The following is a 17,389-nucleotide window of genomic DNA, read 5'->3' as shown; positions in this document are numbered from 1 at the left end:
TATACAATATTCAGCCTTGCTTTCCGTCCAAGTTCGCGTTCTAATTAAGTTCCCGGCGTTGAAGAGCGTTAAGCATCTTGTCAACCGTTTAACTCTGGTCCCCTCTGTGCTTGCAGATTCTTCCTCAAGTTCTTTCTCAAGTGTAACCAAAACTGCCTCAAGAACGCTGGCAATCCACGCGACATGAGACGCTTTCAGGTAAGAGAGTTATTTACTTTCAATTTAATTTAAATATAAACTTGCAATTCTTTTATATCATTAATAAATTGAATTTTATTTCATAATGTATCAAAAATTTTCATAAAATTCTTAAATTTTTTTTTTTCTAAAATTAATAAAAATGAATATACATTATTTCAGAACTAATAGATTTGTTCGTTTGTTAAAATAATTGCAAAAAATTTTTTATTATAATAAATAAGGAAATATAATCTGAATAAAATAATTTTTACTTGCATTTAGATAATAATTTTTAATTCATCAAACGCGATTTAAAGCTTTAATCGTTTTCGACTTTTCTCCCACTTAATTCAAAGACATTCTAGATCGTATCGCGATGCTGAAATGTACATTACACGAGACACTTGTGTCATTCAAGTCACGATCCACGAAATTATAGGGGCGGCCAGACAGAGACGAGAATGCCGAAATTCCTCCGCAACATCGCGTGACGTGTACGTTGCCAAAAGCATTGTTTTTTTGCACAATTTCCGTGTATTATTGCAAAATATCATTATTATGATCTAATACTGAATTAAATACAAGTAAATCTATTGAAATAAACGAAATAAAGATGCCGATATTGATTAAATAATTATTTTGTCGACATGTCGACCGTGACAAAAATTAAGATTTCTCTCAAGCAAACGTAATTTGAAAGATTATCAAACTCTCGGTGCAGTATCATCCCCGATTCACTCCCGCATTCGTTCATCCTTTATATTTTACTGCTCTCATTTAGCGATAATCATATCTTGCTATCTTACCTCCTCAATTCTCATCGAAATAAAAGACAAAATTAAAAAGTAAATTACCAAAAACCGTAGTGATCCCAACAATTCCTTTTTTCCCCTGACTTATCTCTCTTTACATTGTTCGACTTTTAGTTCTCTCTTTTCGTGCGTCGGCGCGACAACGAACTGAAATTAGAATACTCATCGCACTTTCGGATTTGCTTCAGAATTGCTTATTGCCCAAAGTTGCGAATTAAAATTTTAGTGCAGCCCTTACGAAAATTTCTCCCACCGCGGGAGAAACAGAGTTATCGTCGCTTTACTCTAAGTTGGTGGCGGTGTTACTCGTCGAGTAATATCACTAGCATGCGAGAAAGTTGCAAAGGACAAAACTTTTGGGCATTTTCCAGCCGTTCGCTTGATTTTATAAACGTTCTTCCTGCCGCATCTTGAAAATCTTTTCAACATCTCAAACCATACGGAGAATGGCATAAATGTTGAAGCGAATAATTTTCTTCAAGTTGTTAAAAATCTCATGAGTAATACTTTGTTGCATTTCTTGTTATATCATTATCTCTATAATTATATCATTATTTATAAAGAGATTTTATATATATACATATTAAATATGATATATCCTATTAGATCTTATATCCGCGCGATTATATCTGTGTCATACAGTGCAAGTCACAATTGCATGCCGTGATACTCGGTGCGGCAAATCGAGTTGTCTATGCTCCTTCACAAGAAATATGATGAACTTTGCTGAGTATATGATGCGCATGAGAGAAATGCAATATGATTCACGGTAACGTCTATCGCTCTAACGTGTATATCTCCTTACACTCTATTAAGTTAGACATAAACAATACATTACACAAATTTTATGAAAATATAATATTTTAATTTTTTAATCTCTTTTCAAAATATCATAATTATGTTCCCATCAAAAATATTACATAATTATGTTCCTTGAGAAATGTCCAAACTGAGATCGCGTGCGTTCAGTTAATAATTTCCATAAAAATATTTACACAAATATATATACGATTTTAAACTTTGATTATGTTTAAATAGAATAATTTTATTATAATATTATATATACTATTTCTTATATATTTTTACATTAATCTTATTATCTTATCAACAAATTTCTATTTCGTTTAACAGGTGGTCATTTCTACACAAGTGGGAGTGGAGGGACCATTACTAGCGGTCTCGGACAACATGTTCGTTCACAATAACAGCAAGCACGGACGCAGGGCGAAACGTTTGGATCCCAGTGATCCTGGCGAATATAATAGTAAGTATAATCGATAAATACTATCAGTTAATTAATATCGTTAAAGAGAGAGATAATATATGCGGAACAGAACATCGATATCGTCTGCATATTTAATCGCGTAGCTGCACGTGCGTTTACACGATAATTCGATTTGCCCGTAAACACAATTAGCCCATCGCTCAGTTTTTCGTTATTTAATTTTGCAGTTAGCTATTGTACTCCCCGGCGATAAATGCAACCAACCTTCACCGTGCTAACAAAGCACTCGCAGAAAGTATAATAATTAATTAATGGGCGGATAATTAAAAAGCCCAATGTGCATTAAACGCCCTCATTTATTCAACGCGTCGACTTTTCACGGCTAATATGATTCACGCGCCCGAGAGCTTTCAGCCGTTTGCCAATCAAAATCGACTCTCCGAGCGATTCGCGTTCGAGGTATCGCAATTCGAATGCTCGTGGCGTGTTGTTTCCCTCATGCAGCGCGCCTTCCGTCGTGGAGTGGGGTCAGTTTTCTTCGAGATCGGTATAACGACTCGAGGAGCTGCGGCGGAACGGAATCGTAAGAGGGTGCAGGAGGGTACGCGCCGGTAGAATGGGATATATGGAGTCATAGGGCAATTCAGCAAAGTTTGGCGTCGGCCGCGCATACAAACGGCTGATATCGCGCGGCCACCCCCTCGACTGCTCGCTCCTCTCGCGCAAGCCTTCTTCCTCCATCTTTTCTTCCTATGCCAAGACAAGATGTAAATCAATGGGATGCGAGAAAACGAAGGATCCGGCGCTCCGTTCCGCGCTCCTTGTTCCTCGGCTTTATTTTTCCCTTCCACTCCGCTCACTCGAATTTCGCTAGAGTGCCTGGTTCTCTCTCCCCTTCTTTTCGCCGCGGGTTCTCTTCTCTATCCGCCGTGCCGTTTTCTTCTTTTTGCCCGGTTGGCTGCCGCGGAGCGGCAAAGACACGAAAAGAAAGAGAACGGAATTGGACCGCTTCTCTCATCTCGGTCTCTCCACCTCTCTCGTACAGTTTCCTTCTCCTCCTCCTGAACGTTCTCGCGCTCTTCTTCTCGCCGTGGTTGCCGCGGCGCGTTGGTTTGTGAATGCTAAGTTTAAGCTATCTCATGCCATCCACCCTGCGACGCCAATGAAGGTACCAACACATCCACTCTTTCCAAATCCTTCCCCACCTCCTCTTCCGCGAGATGTCCCACCCCAAACGCCGAAACGAGCATACCAATGAGGTAGCAAACGCGAAGAGAAAGGGGAAGAACGCCGGTATCTCGTGGATTTTGCTGTCACTGCGAACGAATTCTCCCGGTTGCTGTACAAATCAAATCTTGATTGTCTATGAAATCTGAAACGCTTGTTTACCACCTATCTTCTTCGATGCATTGTTTTATAACACATTTTCTTATTTGACAAAGTACGGTTGCAACTTCTTATTTTCAGAATTTGCCTCTCTTTTAGATTTGATTTACGACACAAGAAAAGATTATAAAAATAAACTTTAAGATTGCTTCGTAAAATAAAGAGAATATTTAATATTTTTATTTATAATAGATTAAAATAGAATAAGTTAAACTTTAATCGCTAAATTTCTGTCATGAAATGATATAAAAGAAGATTAGCGGTTCTAATCTAATAAAAAGAAATATTATTGCGCGAACACATCATTGTAATGACGCTTGCTTGCGTCGTGATAAAATCCGGTTTTTCTGGTAAATTTCTCAAGTCTTTACCACTGTGAACGAAGTTATCGCGCGATCTCGCAGTGATCAAAGAGAATCGGGCCGAACGTGTCGGAGTACAACGGCTCTTCGACTTCGACGATAGTTCGGTGGCAAAAGAGGGGCCCGGGAGGGTTGGAAGTAACACCCCTTACCATTCAATGGCGCGGGGGATTTTATTTATTCCGGGTTGGTACGCTTGTTCCTTGGTCTCCTCTACTGAATTCCTCTTTTCAACCCTCCGCCTCTTCTTTCCCTCTCTACCACCGCGACGACCCATGCCACGCTGCTCGACAATTCTCTCTACCAGGGTGGTTGCCAACACGGCCGACTCTCTTTAACGACTTTCTCGTACATTGAACGCAATAAATACCAATGCCCCATTGAGGAAAATTCCCATTTGCATAGAGACCGCACTCTCGCGACTTTTTCGCGCTTCCGCTGCGCGATCGTCACTTGTTGATTTAATTTTTTTTTTTTTTTAAGAGAAAGTTGTGCATATATTGTGCATAGTATATAATTTTTTCTGATGGGCAAATATACTATACACACGTAACATAATTCTATTGTGAATTATTTATTATCTTTTACACACTTTGTGCTCGAAGTAAATTGTTTATCAATCTTGTATATTATTAATGAGACAATTATTTTATTATTATCTTGAAAGTAATTAGAATAAAAATTAATCGTGGATCACGTTAATTTTAAAGAATTATTATTTTGTGTCGACAATATCTGGAGGATATTCTTTAAACACATCCAGCTACAGACAACGTCGGAATCTTTTAAGCTGCCGAGATTTATCGGCGTGCCGGCACGTAAGCACTCGAAGTGGAAAGTGTTTGAGCATCACTGGGAGCAATATACCATGATGTCAGCCACTCTGCCGTGGCTCCGCTTCGCCCAGGGTCGGTGCCGGGGGTGGCTTGGCTTCGCCGGGGTACAAAATGATATCATTGGGTTATAAATTCCAAGCAGAGACACCGGCGGCCCGATCGCCCCCTCCCCTTCCTTCTTGTTACAACCCTTCTCCGAGCACTCCAACCCTCAGTCTCTTCCTCGTACTCTCTCTTTCTCTTTCCGTCTCATCCTCTTTCTATCGCTCTCCTTCATAGTTTCTCTTTCATTTTCCACCTCTTTCTCACCTTCACAAACTCCACGACCTCGAAAACTTGCCTGCCACGCCAGAAAATATATCTGCCACTCGGCCTCAACCGAATAAACAGAATATTCAGATAATTTTCCATATCCTCTTGTCAATCGCGAACCATTTTCAAGAGGAAAACCATGATATCACTTTTCATCTAATTTATAGCATATAATTTTTTTTTATTGTTTTTATTTTTTATTTATTAGAAAAAGGATACTTTAAAATTCTGTAGCGTTTTTAATGTGATCATTTTTTATGTCAATAATAAATTTCAACTCGCCATGCATTTAACGCAAATATAAATGTAATTATCTAAGTCAGTATTATTTTTGTGTTACAATTAGGTTTATATCCGCCAATACCTCTTCAAACACCGTGCATAAAAGCGATATCGCCTAATGAAGGTTGGACGTCGGGTGGATCTACCGTCATAATCATCGGTGAAAATTTCTTTGATGGATTACAAGTAGTTTTCGGATCAATGCTAGTTTGGAGCGAGGTCAGTGTAATTCGCAGTATTTCTAGAAATCTCTAATCTATAATTATTTTTGGAGCAAGCAAGAAAATGTAAAAATATTCATGCTTTTATTACAGTTTATCACTGCACATGCAATCAAAGTACAGGCACCGGCACGACAAATACCCGGCGTCGTTGACGTCACGTTACATTATAAAAGCAAGCAATTTTGTAAAGGAGCGCCCGGTAGATTCGTTTATGTCTGTAAGTATAAAGAACGTCCGCGATACTCCTCGCAGGAGAATCTATATGCGAATGATTATTATAGCAAAAAAGAACTGCATCTGGTTAACAATAAGAGCCAACGCATTTTAGCTGATTTTTTTTCAGCGGTGAACGAACCAACGATCGACTACGGCTTCCAAAGGTTACAGAAACTCGTTCCGCGGCATCCGGGTGACCCCGAGAAACTTCCCAAGGAAATAGTACTAAAACGGGCGGCGGATCTAGCAGAAGCCATTTATAGTATGCCCAAGGGCGGAAATATGGGGATCACGGGGGCACCCAGAAGTCCCGGTTCGGTACATGCTCCCGCGCCTCCTACATCAAGTTCGGCAACGGCCTTTAACTCGTATACAGGGCAGCTCGCGGTGACGGTGCAGGAGAACGGTAGCGCGGCGAAATGGACGGACGGTACGTATCTTCCCTTCGAAAATTTCTTCACCAACGCTCCATCCTTTCGCACATACAGACAAATACTTATTATAAATTTTAATGATGCTTTAAAATTTTTTTGATAAAGACTTGCATCACATCAATCAAGACGAAGCAATTAAATTTGCTAGGCAACCAATCACGACCTAAGCGATCAAATACTGACGAGTTCGTCTGACGGGCAGGTTTCTATTTCTAGACGGTAGTTCCGTGACGACAGGAGCTGCTGCCGATGGAGGTGGTGGCGGCGGCGGCGGCGGCGGCGGCGGCAGCGGTGGCAGCGTCGGTGCCAACGTCGGTAGTAGCACCGACGCCTATAGACAAAGTAGCAGTGCCAGTCCACGTGGTGTCGTAACTGGCGGTGGTTATTGCGGTAGTTCGGCCAGCACACCACATAGTCACAGTACCAATGGAAGTTACTCTGTCGCCAATCCCTACACCGGCAGTCCGACTCTCTACACGTCGCGTAAGTCTCTTACTTTTTCTCTTTTCATACAGACAGTCTTGTCTTTGCGAAATTGCGGTGATATCTACGAAATTTGAGTTGTGCCAGGATAAAATCCCAGTTTTATAGAGTCATTTTTCCTCTAAATACACTTCACGTACTATAAGACCGATTAAGATGACGACAATGCGCAGATAATTTTGTATTACAATAAAAACACTGCTGCAAATATTTAATAATGCAGATTTTGCCAAAGTTCAACATGCATAAGAATAATAAATTTGTATAATATATATACTAAATAATTTTTTTTTTTTTTAATTTTGTCCACAATTATTTCTAATCTTACATTTTTTTCTTCATGGACAAATAGCAGCTGTATTATATAATTATCAAAGAATATAATTAATAATAATTAGTCTAAACAATCTCACACGTATTAAATTATATTAAATATAAAAAAATCGTTTATTCGTAATATCGATATCTTTGGCACAACTCAAAGAGAACCTAACGCCACGTCTCCACGTATCCAGCACGCATGCTCTTCTTCTACTTTAGCGTTACTTTTCAATGCATGCACTTATGATTTTTCCTTATGTGGAAATTTCGTTTTAGCGCACGAACAATATGGCATATTCTATACATCCGGGGACGGGAGTGCGTTCGCCCCCGTAGTACGACCACCGACCACCTCAGTCCCACCGCACTGGTCCACACAGCACCACCTCGCCACAGTCGCCCAGTAACCGCTAACCGTCCACCATCACCACCAACACCACCATCATCACAACCATCACCTTATGCACTGCGATTAAAGAATTATGAGAGACGACATTTGAGAATGTATGTAAGCTCATTTACGACGCGATAATATTATTGATTTAATTGCAGGAAACGTTGATGATTATTTTGTTAAGATTAAGTGTCAGCTTTCTTTCTTATTATCCTTTCACGCTAATCTGTTATGAAGCTTTTTATAATTAATTAAAAATGTTTTTTTATTAATTTTTATTTTTATGTATTTTTTTTTGACAAAATTATATTAAATAAACAAATAAATTTTAAGATAAGAAAAATTAATTTTGTTGGAATTAAATTATAATGATATACATACAAAATATCTATGAAATGGTATAATTGTTATGATGTTTAATTTTCCAATTTATATCTGGAACAATGCATCCGCATATTTTTGATATATCTACTATCCTATTGTATTTAAACACATATGTTATATAAAACTCCATGAATTTTTGTCGTAATATATATATATATATTTAGCTTAAGAATTAAAAGCTTCAAGTAAAAATATAAAATAAATATGCACAGAAAAATAATTCCGGAAAAAAAGACAACAAGCGCAAACTTTTTGATTACCTGCAATATTTATAGACTAAGCAATTATTTTTTGCACGAATATTTTATCATTGATTCATGGACATTCTCCTCATATTTTTATTCGAACAATTTTAGCATTATAAATATAAAATTATTATATGCTTTTTGCCGCTTGTTTGTTACCTATTGATCGTGCTATAGCATTTAAACAATAATGCACTACTAATGTATAACTGACAGTGGGTATGTTGCAGGACTAGGAGAAGTGGTTGGATCACCTTTCAACATGAACCCGTTTATGTTGCCTACATGCAACCAAGGATATTCAGCCGCTGCCAGTCCGTTGCTTTCGTCAAACGGCAAATAGTGTTACGAGATGTAAGCTCCGACGAAAATGTGATGAACGGCAATATTCGCGGAGACATTATACGCGAGCTAATGAATTAATACGTGCGACCGTATCTAGATAATTATTCAGATAATCTTTATAAACTATCTGCGTAATTTTCTCATCGACGCTCGTATTTTGCCTTCGCGAATTTGAATTATATACTTGTATATGAGACTTTTATTCTCTTTTTTTATTTCTTTTATGATAAAAAGAGAAAAAAGCCTCATACTCGTTTTCCATCAACATTTTCGTCGGAGTTAAAGTCAACAAGCTCGTAAAAAATCGTGCAAATCAGTGCAAAAATCTATAACAACTATCTTACATCGATCACTAATGATCGCACTAATTAAGAAACGATACATATCGAACAACGAGAAGGTGTCTTTTTATAAACCTAATAGCTCGGTCATGCGATAGTTCTCAAATAATTGTTCTTAAGAAAAATATCTTCTTTTGTTTTTCATAACAATGTTCTAGCAATTAATAGTTAATGTTAAATATTTACACAAAAAATGAATTCGATCGATATTCGAAAATATACTTATAATGCAACTTACTTGCATATTTGCATTCCTATTTTCCCTTCATCTTATATACATTATTTGATTCTATTGTTCTTGCGGCGATTCATTAATTATGATCTCTATTAATGTAAAATTATTTTGAAAAATATTAATGATGAAAGATATTCTTCATTAATTATGACATTGTTATTATATAATAAAAATATACTTGCTATATTTAATATTGCTGATAAACAATGTCTTTAATATATAATTGTCTCTATTATAAAATATTTTATTTCTATATTTCAAGCAAAATGGATTAAATAAATTATAAATTTGAGAACCATTCGCATGAATCAAGTGAAAAAGCTGAAATGGTATCAAATGTTTTATATCATTCAAACTATATACAAATTCTGATGTGAAGAAACTGACACCGCTCGACGGACATATCGCTTATCAGTGAATAACAGATACCATAGTTTTAGAGAGCATTTTCGACTTCAAAATTTTAACTTCGTACCCCTACGATTAATAATTAATCAATATCGCCTAGTTAACGTAACGTGTAACTTATAATTTGTAAAATATCTGTAAATATTGTTGCAACGTGTACAAAAAGAAAACTATTTCCAGGAATTCAACGAAATGACATTAACGTCATTCTCTAGAGTGAAAATTATTATACATAGGTGTAAATAAATGTAGAGCGTACGTAGCGCATCCGTATTATTGTATCAGCGTCATCCAATTTTTTAACGTAATTCCAATCACACGAGTCATACGTCTCCGTATATATTTCGCAAACGAACCAATTAAATTTGTTGTAATCCGCTCCATATTTTTCGCTTTAAAGCAAAAGCTAGATAAATGGCCAATATCTGGAAACGAAATCAGGTTGACGAAAACGTTAAAAAGTTGGATCGAACGCGATCTGTATAAAAACGTATATACATAGTTGATTTTGATCGTTTGATAAGAGACTTGATAAGAGCCGGTCCGAAACTTAAAAAAAAATCTCATACAACTCACGAAAGTATACGAAACATATATCAGATTGAAATCCCCCAGTTAATCCCCAAAAGCAGTTTTACAGCAGTTTACGAGTGTAGTTCATATCGTTTGCGAAAATGTTAAAAATTATTATTATGAAGAGTTCCTTTTTGCATATCGACTTGGCATGTACTTTTCTTCTAAGAAGAGCGCATTCTTCGTCCCAGAGCCTGATCGCTCTGTGATCTTGTGATGTTGATTATATACATGTATATTGATTGTCACCTTAGTTCAAACATCACGTCACGTCATCTTTTACGAGACGCGTTGTTCTTGTACGCACGCAAAAAACACGATCCGCACGCTCGCGCGTATGGAGACACTCGTCTCTCTCGGTGTATATTGAAATAAATTAAACTTAATTTTTGAGAACTAAATGATCTTAAAGAAAAGGTTTTCTATTATATGTGTCATCCTTTACTCACATTATCCCTGATTTTAATAGCAGTCGTATGCAAATATGATGTGGCAAATATTAAATCGTAATTGCTTTCGAATTATATCGATATTAAGTTATCAGTATTGTTTTAAAGAAAAAACTTGTAATTATGATTTCTATTACACAAAAATTATGATACTATTATACATATTTTTAAATATTATATCAAAAATTTAAAATAAAATATATATGTATAAAATATATATATTATTTATTCATATTTAAATCACAAAAAATAGCAAAAAATATTAAAAATTTATTTACATTACTATAAAACTTGAAATTTATTTTTACATTATTAGATTTATGTTATCATAATTTTCTCATATGTGAAAAAATAATTTTAATACATATCTGTCCAAATATATCAGAGGAAAATTACAGTATCATAAGATACGAACCTACGATAGGAAGAACAGAACATTACGTTTTGCGTAATATATTAATCGTCCAACTCAGTTGGAAGCCTATTTATCCTAGAAGAAAGCAAGCCGGAATCAACAAATAGCGAAACAAGATCTGGAAGACCACTCTGAAGCGATTAGTTCACATGGTATCCCATTACCTCCTACTGCCGAACGATGGCGTGTATGATGTACGTTATTGTGGGGCTGTTTGTGTTATTAGATTTAGATTGGCCGGCACGTGGCAGGGGTGGCGCGTGCCACATTGCAAACGTTACAACGTGGGTACAATACAAAATCGTTTTTCTTCAAATACTGGTTTCTTTGGCTTCCCATAGAAGGGTATCGATTTTCACTTGCGCACGGTCAACACGCTGTTACAAAAACGCGCTAATTTTTCTGATATATAATTTATTTAAGAAACACATACTTTTTTTCTGTATTTGTATTAACTGTATATAGATATAAATTAAGAGTCTTTTTATTATCTAAAAAAAGGAGAAAATAAAATTCTATTACAATAAAATTACTTTTTTTTCCTCTTTCTATCTCTTAACTCTTATAAATATTTTATGCATTTTTAGAGAGATGCTTGAGAAATTAAACGGAATAAAAAATAGATCTCTATACATTATATGAAATTCATTTATCTATAATATTCTGTAATATTTCTTTCTATAATTTTCCAGTTTTTTGTATGATTTTTGTTATATAACAACTGATTGTCAATTAATTTAATAAAAGATATAGATTTATAAATTTTGCAATTTTCCATTTTAATCCCTTTGTTGTTTCAGTCCCTAGCTTATAAACATACACACACACACACACACGTCGGCGTTTTTAACCCACCGCGATCTGTCAGCTTAGTTTTTTGGCACGTGCTCTTTTATGCAACCTTATGCAACCTTATGCAACCTACCACAATCTAATTGGAATCTATGAAAAGAATACAAAATGTGTAGTTGTGTGTGTGTGTGTGTGTGTGTGTGTGTGTGTATCGAAAGTCTACAAAGAAACCTATATAATTTTTTAAAGATCTCTTTTTTTCTTTCTCTCTCTCTCTCTCTAATTCCCACAAATATGCAATATTATATTATATGCAAATTTTGCATTATTAATTATTTATTTCATTTTGAATTAAAAAAGATTCATAAACAATTTATCTACATAAAAAATCCTGAATTTTTTCTAGAAATTCTAAACTTTTACATTTATTGTCAAACTGTTTATGGTTTATCACAGCCTCACCATGCATTGTCGTTATCATCATTATGTTATCGAGGCTGAGCTCAGGTTGCGTGTCAAAAGGGATGAACATTCAGACAAGCTGGGATAAGAGCAATCCTGTGATCCACCCCTGACAGTTCATCGCGATAAGATCTACTCGTGCAACGAGTCGGCTCCATTCGTATTCTGTTTGCTTTCTGGATCCTACGACGTCGCATTGTACTTCCGATGTGACGTGAAAGAATATTACCATCTGCTTATATTACCGATAATCTTCATTCAATAGTATCGAATTTCTTTGATCTTGTCGGAATAGCGATCTCTCTCATCAGCCAACAATACGAAGTGTATATATTTTGTTCGCCTTTCCAAGTACAACTTAATAAATGATTTATGCAAAAGTTTGCAAAAAAATATTTGTAGACTTTTGACGTGATGAAAAAAAAAATGAACATATTTTAATAATTTAAAATTAATCTCTAATCCTTATATATATTATTAGTTATAAAAACTCTACTTGGTGGAGAATACATCGTATGGAAAGAGAAAAATTCAAAACTAAAGAATTTTTGGCTCGCCCTGAGCATCTAGACTTTATAATAAATTATTTAAATCTCTGTTAGGAAATAATGATAAAACATCAATTATGTTACTAGAAGATTTTTGTGATCAAAATTTAATTTTTTTTTAAATATTGATATAACAAATATATAATAATTATCTCTCTTAGGTATCTCTCTTAGTCTGACTCTTCCTCTTCGACCTGTCCGGCACGGATGACCCTACCGGTATTATTATAGCGTTTTCGTGTAAAGCAAGTTTTATCGCTTTAAAAAGGATTAAACCAATTTACTACGAATATATGGTTAATTAAAAATAGATTTTAAGAGAATCTAATTAATATGAATATATAATACACACACACACACATTAATAATAATGTAAATAATAATAAATAAATATCATACTCCGTTTTTGATTCCATTTTTAGCATTTTTTTAAACTAAAAAGCACAAGATTTTAAATTTTATATTAAATCTTATATTTTATTATATATTTAAATATATTTTATTATATATTTATTTTTAGCTGTTTTCTTAATGCCCTAATAGTCCCTATAGCTCTAACAATCCTACTTGCTAACTGAACCAGCGGAAATCTGAGATTTGGAAAACATATTCCTAATTGCGCGTCCTATCCATGTACCCTATTCGCGGGCCCTATTCGAGTGCCTTAACCGCGTGCCCTAACCGCGTGCCCTAATCGCGTGCCCTAATGGCGTACCTTAAACTTGACCAGTATTGGCTGCCTATTTTGCATATATCCATTCTTCAGACCAGTTGGACCTACCTTTCGTTGCTCCTGGTCACTTTTTGAATTGATCTCTAACCAGAGATCGAAAAAGGAGATACATACTCCTTTTATCGCTGGCTATTTATTAACCGGCGAATAATCGCAAGATTTTTCTTGTGCTTGTAAGGAAATAAACTCCTTCTTTTGGCGGCTAATTATGTCGCCAGTAGACAAGCACAAATATTTCACTCGTTGACGATCATATGATTTTATGATCGTTTGTTGGATATTCATTTTAATATATAATTTATTTTAACTGAGACAAAGTCAAATTATCAATCAAAATTTTGATTAAAAAATTATGATAAATTATGATAAATTGGATTAAAATTGATATATTAATATAAAATTTTTATAATAATATAATAGTATATAAAATTAATTTATATAACAATGTATAATTTATAATAATTTATAAATAAAATAATGTATAATAATTCATAATAAAATAAAATAAAATTACACAACATTTACGCCATTTATTATTAAGGTAATTTAATTGATTGAGCATTTGGTCTTATATCAATTAAAACAAAATTTAAGAACAATCTACAAACAAATTCTATGGATGAGGTATAAGAAATTAAGATAAGATCTGCGCGCGTTATAAGAATAAATTACTATCATGTATATAATTGATAAAATTACTAGCATTTTTTATTCAATAAATCAAGTAAAACAAATGACAAATTAGAAAAAAAATGTTCTCTATAATCTTCTTTTTTTCGTTTTGACTTTAATTTTGCAATAGATGTAACAGCTGTAATAGATGTATATTAAAAGATTCAAAGTTATTCAACTTAATCCGTTTTAGCTCATCCATTTTAAAGCAACGGATTTATCTACTATTTATAATCTACAATGTACATCTACAATCTCTAAAAATCCGTTACTTAAAAAAAAAAAATATTTATCACTCACCGGCACTGATGCGCAACAGCGGAGTTGTTGGACTTGAGGCTGCGTTGTCTGTAACAATATACAATCCAAATTATAGCAACAACATATAATTAAAATTTTATGCGGAATATCTTATACCTAATGCGTACAATACTAAGAAGCTCTCTATAAATATAGAATAATTTTATAAATTATAAAAAAAATTTTTTTTCAAATAAAGACTTTTATAGAATTTATGTAAAAATTTTTCTTTAATTTATTCCAATAAAGAGACTGATTTAACACACGTACGTGATTTTTAACAATTGATATACAAATAATAAATACTCACCCTAGGGTTGCTCCGCTGGTGCAGGATGCCTTTCCTAGGCCTCCTCCTCCTCTCAGGATGTCAGGTGTTATGTTGATCTGTAACATATAAATAGAAAATTCAAATTGCAGCAGCGCTCAAAATAAATATTAAGAAATAATTATTATACACATTGAATTTTATATTAAATGCATATAATAAGTGAATTAACAAAATAATTGTATCAATTTTGAAAAAAATATTACTAATAACTCTAATAGTTTTATATAAAATCAATCTAAAAGTAGAAACTTTTACAAGATTATAGATTTTATATAAAAATCTTTTTCTCTAATTTTCTTTTGCTTAAATCATACAAATAAAAAACTAAATTATTTAAATTGATTGCTCAATTTAAATTGCATTTAATTAATAAATAATTAATATATAAATAACAAATTACTTGCCACAGGGTTGCTCCACCGATGCTCGATACCTTTCCTAGGCCTCTTCCTCCTCTCAAGTTGATTCACACGCGCGATATTTTAAACGGCACTCCCGCATTTTTGTCATGCGAACAATGACAAACGTAAACATTAGCGTGTTATTGTTTATGTCGCAAGATCCAACTATGTTATTAATAATTCACAGACAAAATTATTTTGCGTATTATGACGTATTATATTATACAAGCAGACTATTAAATTATACAACTATTATAAATTATAAATTATTTAATAAACGATTAATATATCGCGGAATTTATGTTAAATACTCGGACCTGCGATTCAACTATTTTATTACGCGTTCTTTATTCGAATCATATTTAAATTGTCGAAAAGAAACGATAAAGCATTGGACGAGATATAGTTAGACTTTAAATATTTTTTTAAAAATATTAAAAAAGAAATAATTATTGCTTATAAAGAAAGAGAAAGATCGCAACAAATCAATAATTTATAATTTTGATTTCTGTCACTTCAATTCTTCATTAAATGTGTATATATTACGCGAAATATTATTTAAGTTATGTAAGAAATTATAATTATTTATCATGTTAAATTATTTCACGATACTTGTCGCAATCGCATTTAGAAAGAGAATTTGACGGAATGTTTCGCGCTCTACTACTTTATTGCTCGAGTGTCGCCGTGAAAATGATAAATAATAACACATAGGAAAGGAATTTTGGTGTCTCGCCCTACTACAGTTCTATTCAAGTGTCTCCATATGAATAATAACAAAGCTATAAAAATAAACAATAGCGCGCCAATGTTTACGTTGCCAAGGCCAAATACCTTGTTAGGTATTATTAATTTGCTGTCGAAATATTTTACGTACTATAAAATATATATGCGACATATTAAATTATAAGTGTATAAGTATTTTGAATTATAGATCAATTAAGAAGAAAAAGAAAAACAGAAGGAATATAATATCAGGTAATAATATTGTTTAACATTATTAAATATATTGTTAAATTTATTATTATTAATAAATATTATTAAATATTATTTTATTTATGTTATTTAATTTTAATAATATTATTTGATATATTATTAATGTTATATTTTAATATTATTAAATTTAATTATAATATTAAATATTATTAAATAATATATTAAATTTAAAAATTAAAAACAAAATATACAAAAAATAGACAAAAAGGAGATGGAAAAAAGAAGAGAAAGAAAGAAAAAAGTAAAAAAAAAAAGGAACCTTTATTTAAAATAAAAGAAAAATAATCAAAAAATAGGAAAAGAGAAAAAGAAAAAAGAAAAAATATTAAATAATAATATTGTTCAATTTTTAAGTATTTGTTAAATATTATCAATAATTATTATTAAATATAAATTTTTTTAACATTATTTTATTTTATTTAAATATTATGTTACAGACTTATAAGAGCTTATATAATATTAAATAATAATTTTGTTTAATATAATTAATATTATTAATTAATTATTATATTAATATTATTGTATTAATATTATTAATAATATACTTTTTTATTAATAAATGAACAATTATGTTTATAATTATTTAATTAATAATTAATAAAATTATAATAAAATTAATAAATTAATCAATTGATGATGATGATCATATTTAAATTTTATTTAAATTTTATAATTATTTATTAAATTATTTATTATAATAAAAGCGGGCGCAATTTTGTTCTAGTTTCATTAAACAATATAAAAAACGTAATAGAGTTTTAACTGTATAATTACGTAAAACTGTATAATTATTAAAAAATAAATATTATATTCTAAATAATTTATCCCATGACACTTAACATATATATATACAATATATACATTCCACTTCATTATAATACGATGTGAAAGAGTAAATAACACGTCAAGCTAGGTTGGCCGAGCGGTCTAAGGCGCCAGACTTAAGTTCTGGTTCCCGTCTGGGAGCGTGGGTTCGAACCCCACACCTGGCAAATTTTTTTGCTGTAGAACATTTGGAAATGAATAAAACTGTTACCAACTTTATCATAAAATAATTAAATCCTAAGACATTATAATTAATTAAATCATTATAATAATTTTTATTTTCAAAAATTTTTAGATTTTTCACGTTTTATCTTATATTTAAAATCTTATATTTTCTCATTCATCAATATATTTTTAAGAATTTGAATTTTTTGTATAACACATTAATAATGCGAAATTAATGTGTTATCAAATTTGAGCATTTTCTTTAAAAATATGTGTATGTGTGTATTGTCCTTTAAAAATAT

General features: G+C 32.7%; 1 protein-coding gene and 1 non-coding gene across 5 annotated transcripts in view; both read left to right on the top strand.

Annotated features, from left to right (window-relative positions):
• The window catches only part of LOC126850274 (transcription factor collier), a 75,004-nt gene extending 64,605 nt beyond the window's left edge, over positions 1-10,399 (top strand). For 2 of the 4 annotated variants that reach the window (XR_007687527.1, XR_007687529.1), the window contains 8 exons: positions 117-198; positions 2,124-2,256; positions 5,460-5,614; positions 5,710-5,836; positions 5,963-6,265; positions 6,486-6,752; positions 7,350-7,577; positions 8,327-8,462. Coding sequence is in view for 1 of the 4 variants with exons in the window: in XM_050593099.1 (XP_050449056.1) it covers positions 117-198; positions 2,124-2,256; positions 5,460-5,614; positions 5,710-5,836; positions 5,963-6,265; positions 6,486-6,752; positions 8,327-8,439 (1,180 nt within the window). In the remaining 3 variants the exon portion in view is untranslated. Of the gene's footprint in view, positions 1-116; positions 199-2,123; positions 2,257-5,459; positions 5,615-5,709; positions 5,837-5,962; positions 6,266-6,485; positions 6,753-7,349; positions 7,578-8,312 lie in introns of all 4 variants that reach the window. The other 2 variants (XR_007687528.1, XM_050593099.1) reach the window with 2 other exon arrangements.
• Positions 10,400-17,005: 6,606 nt separating this feature from the next.
• Positions 17,006-17,089, top strand: Trnal-uaa (transfer RNA leucine (anticodon UAA)). The gene has a single exon. It is a non-coding gene; the product is annotated as a tRNA-Leu (tRNA).
• The last annotated feature ends 300 nt before the right edge of the window (positions 17,090-17,389 follow it).

The sequence above is a fragment of the Cataglyphis hispanica genome, chromosome 6 (genome assembly GCF_021464435.1).
Source record: "Cataglyphis hispanica isolate Lineage 1 chromosome 6, ULB_Chis1_1.0, whole genome shotgun sequence".
Taxonomy (NCBI): domain Eukaryota; kingdom Metazoa; phylum Arthropoda; class Insecta; order Hymenoptera; family Formicidae; genus Cataglyphis; species Cataglyphis hispanica.
Note: the sequence above shows the minus strand (reverse complement) of the source record. Positions and strands in the feature narration are given on the sequence as shown.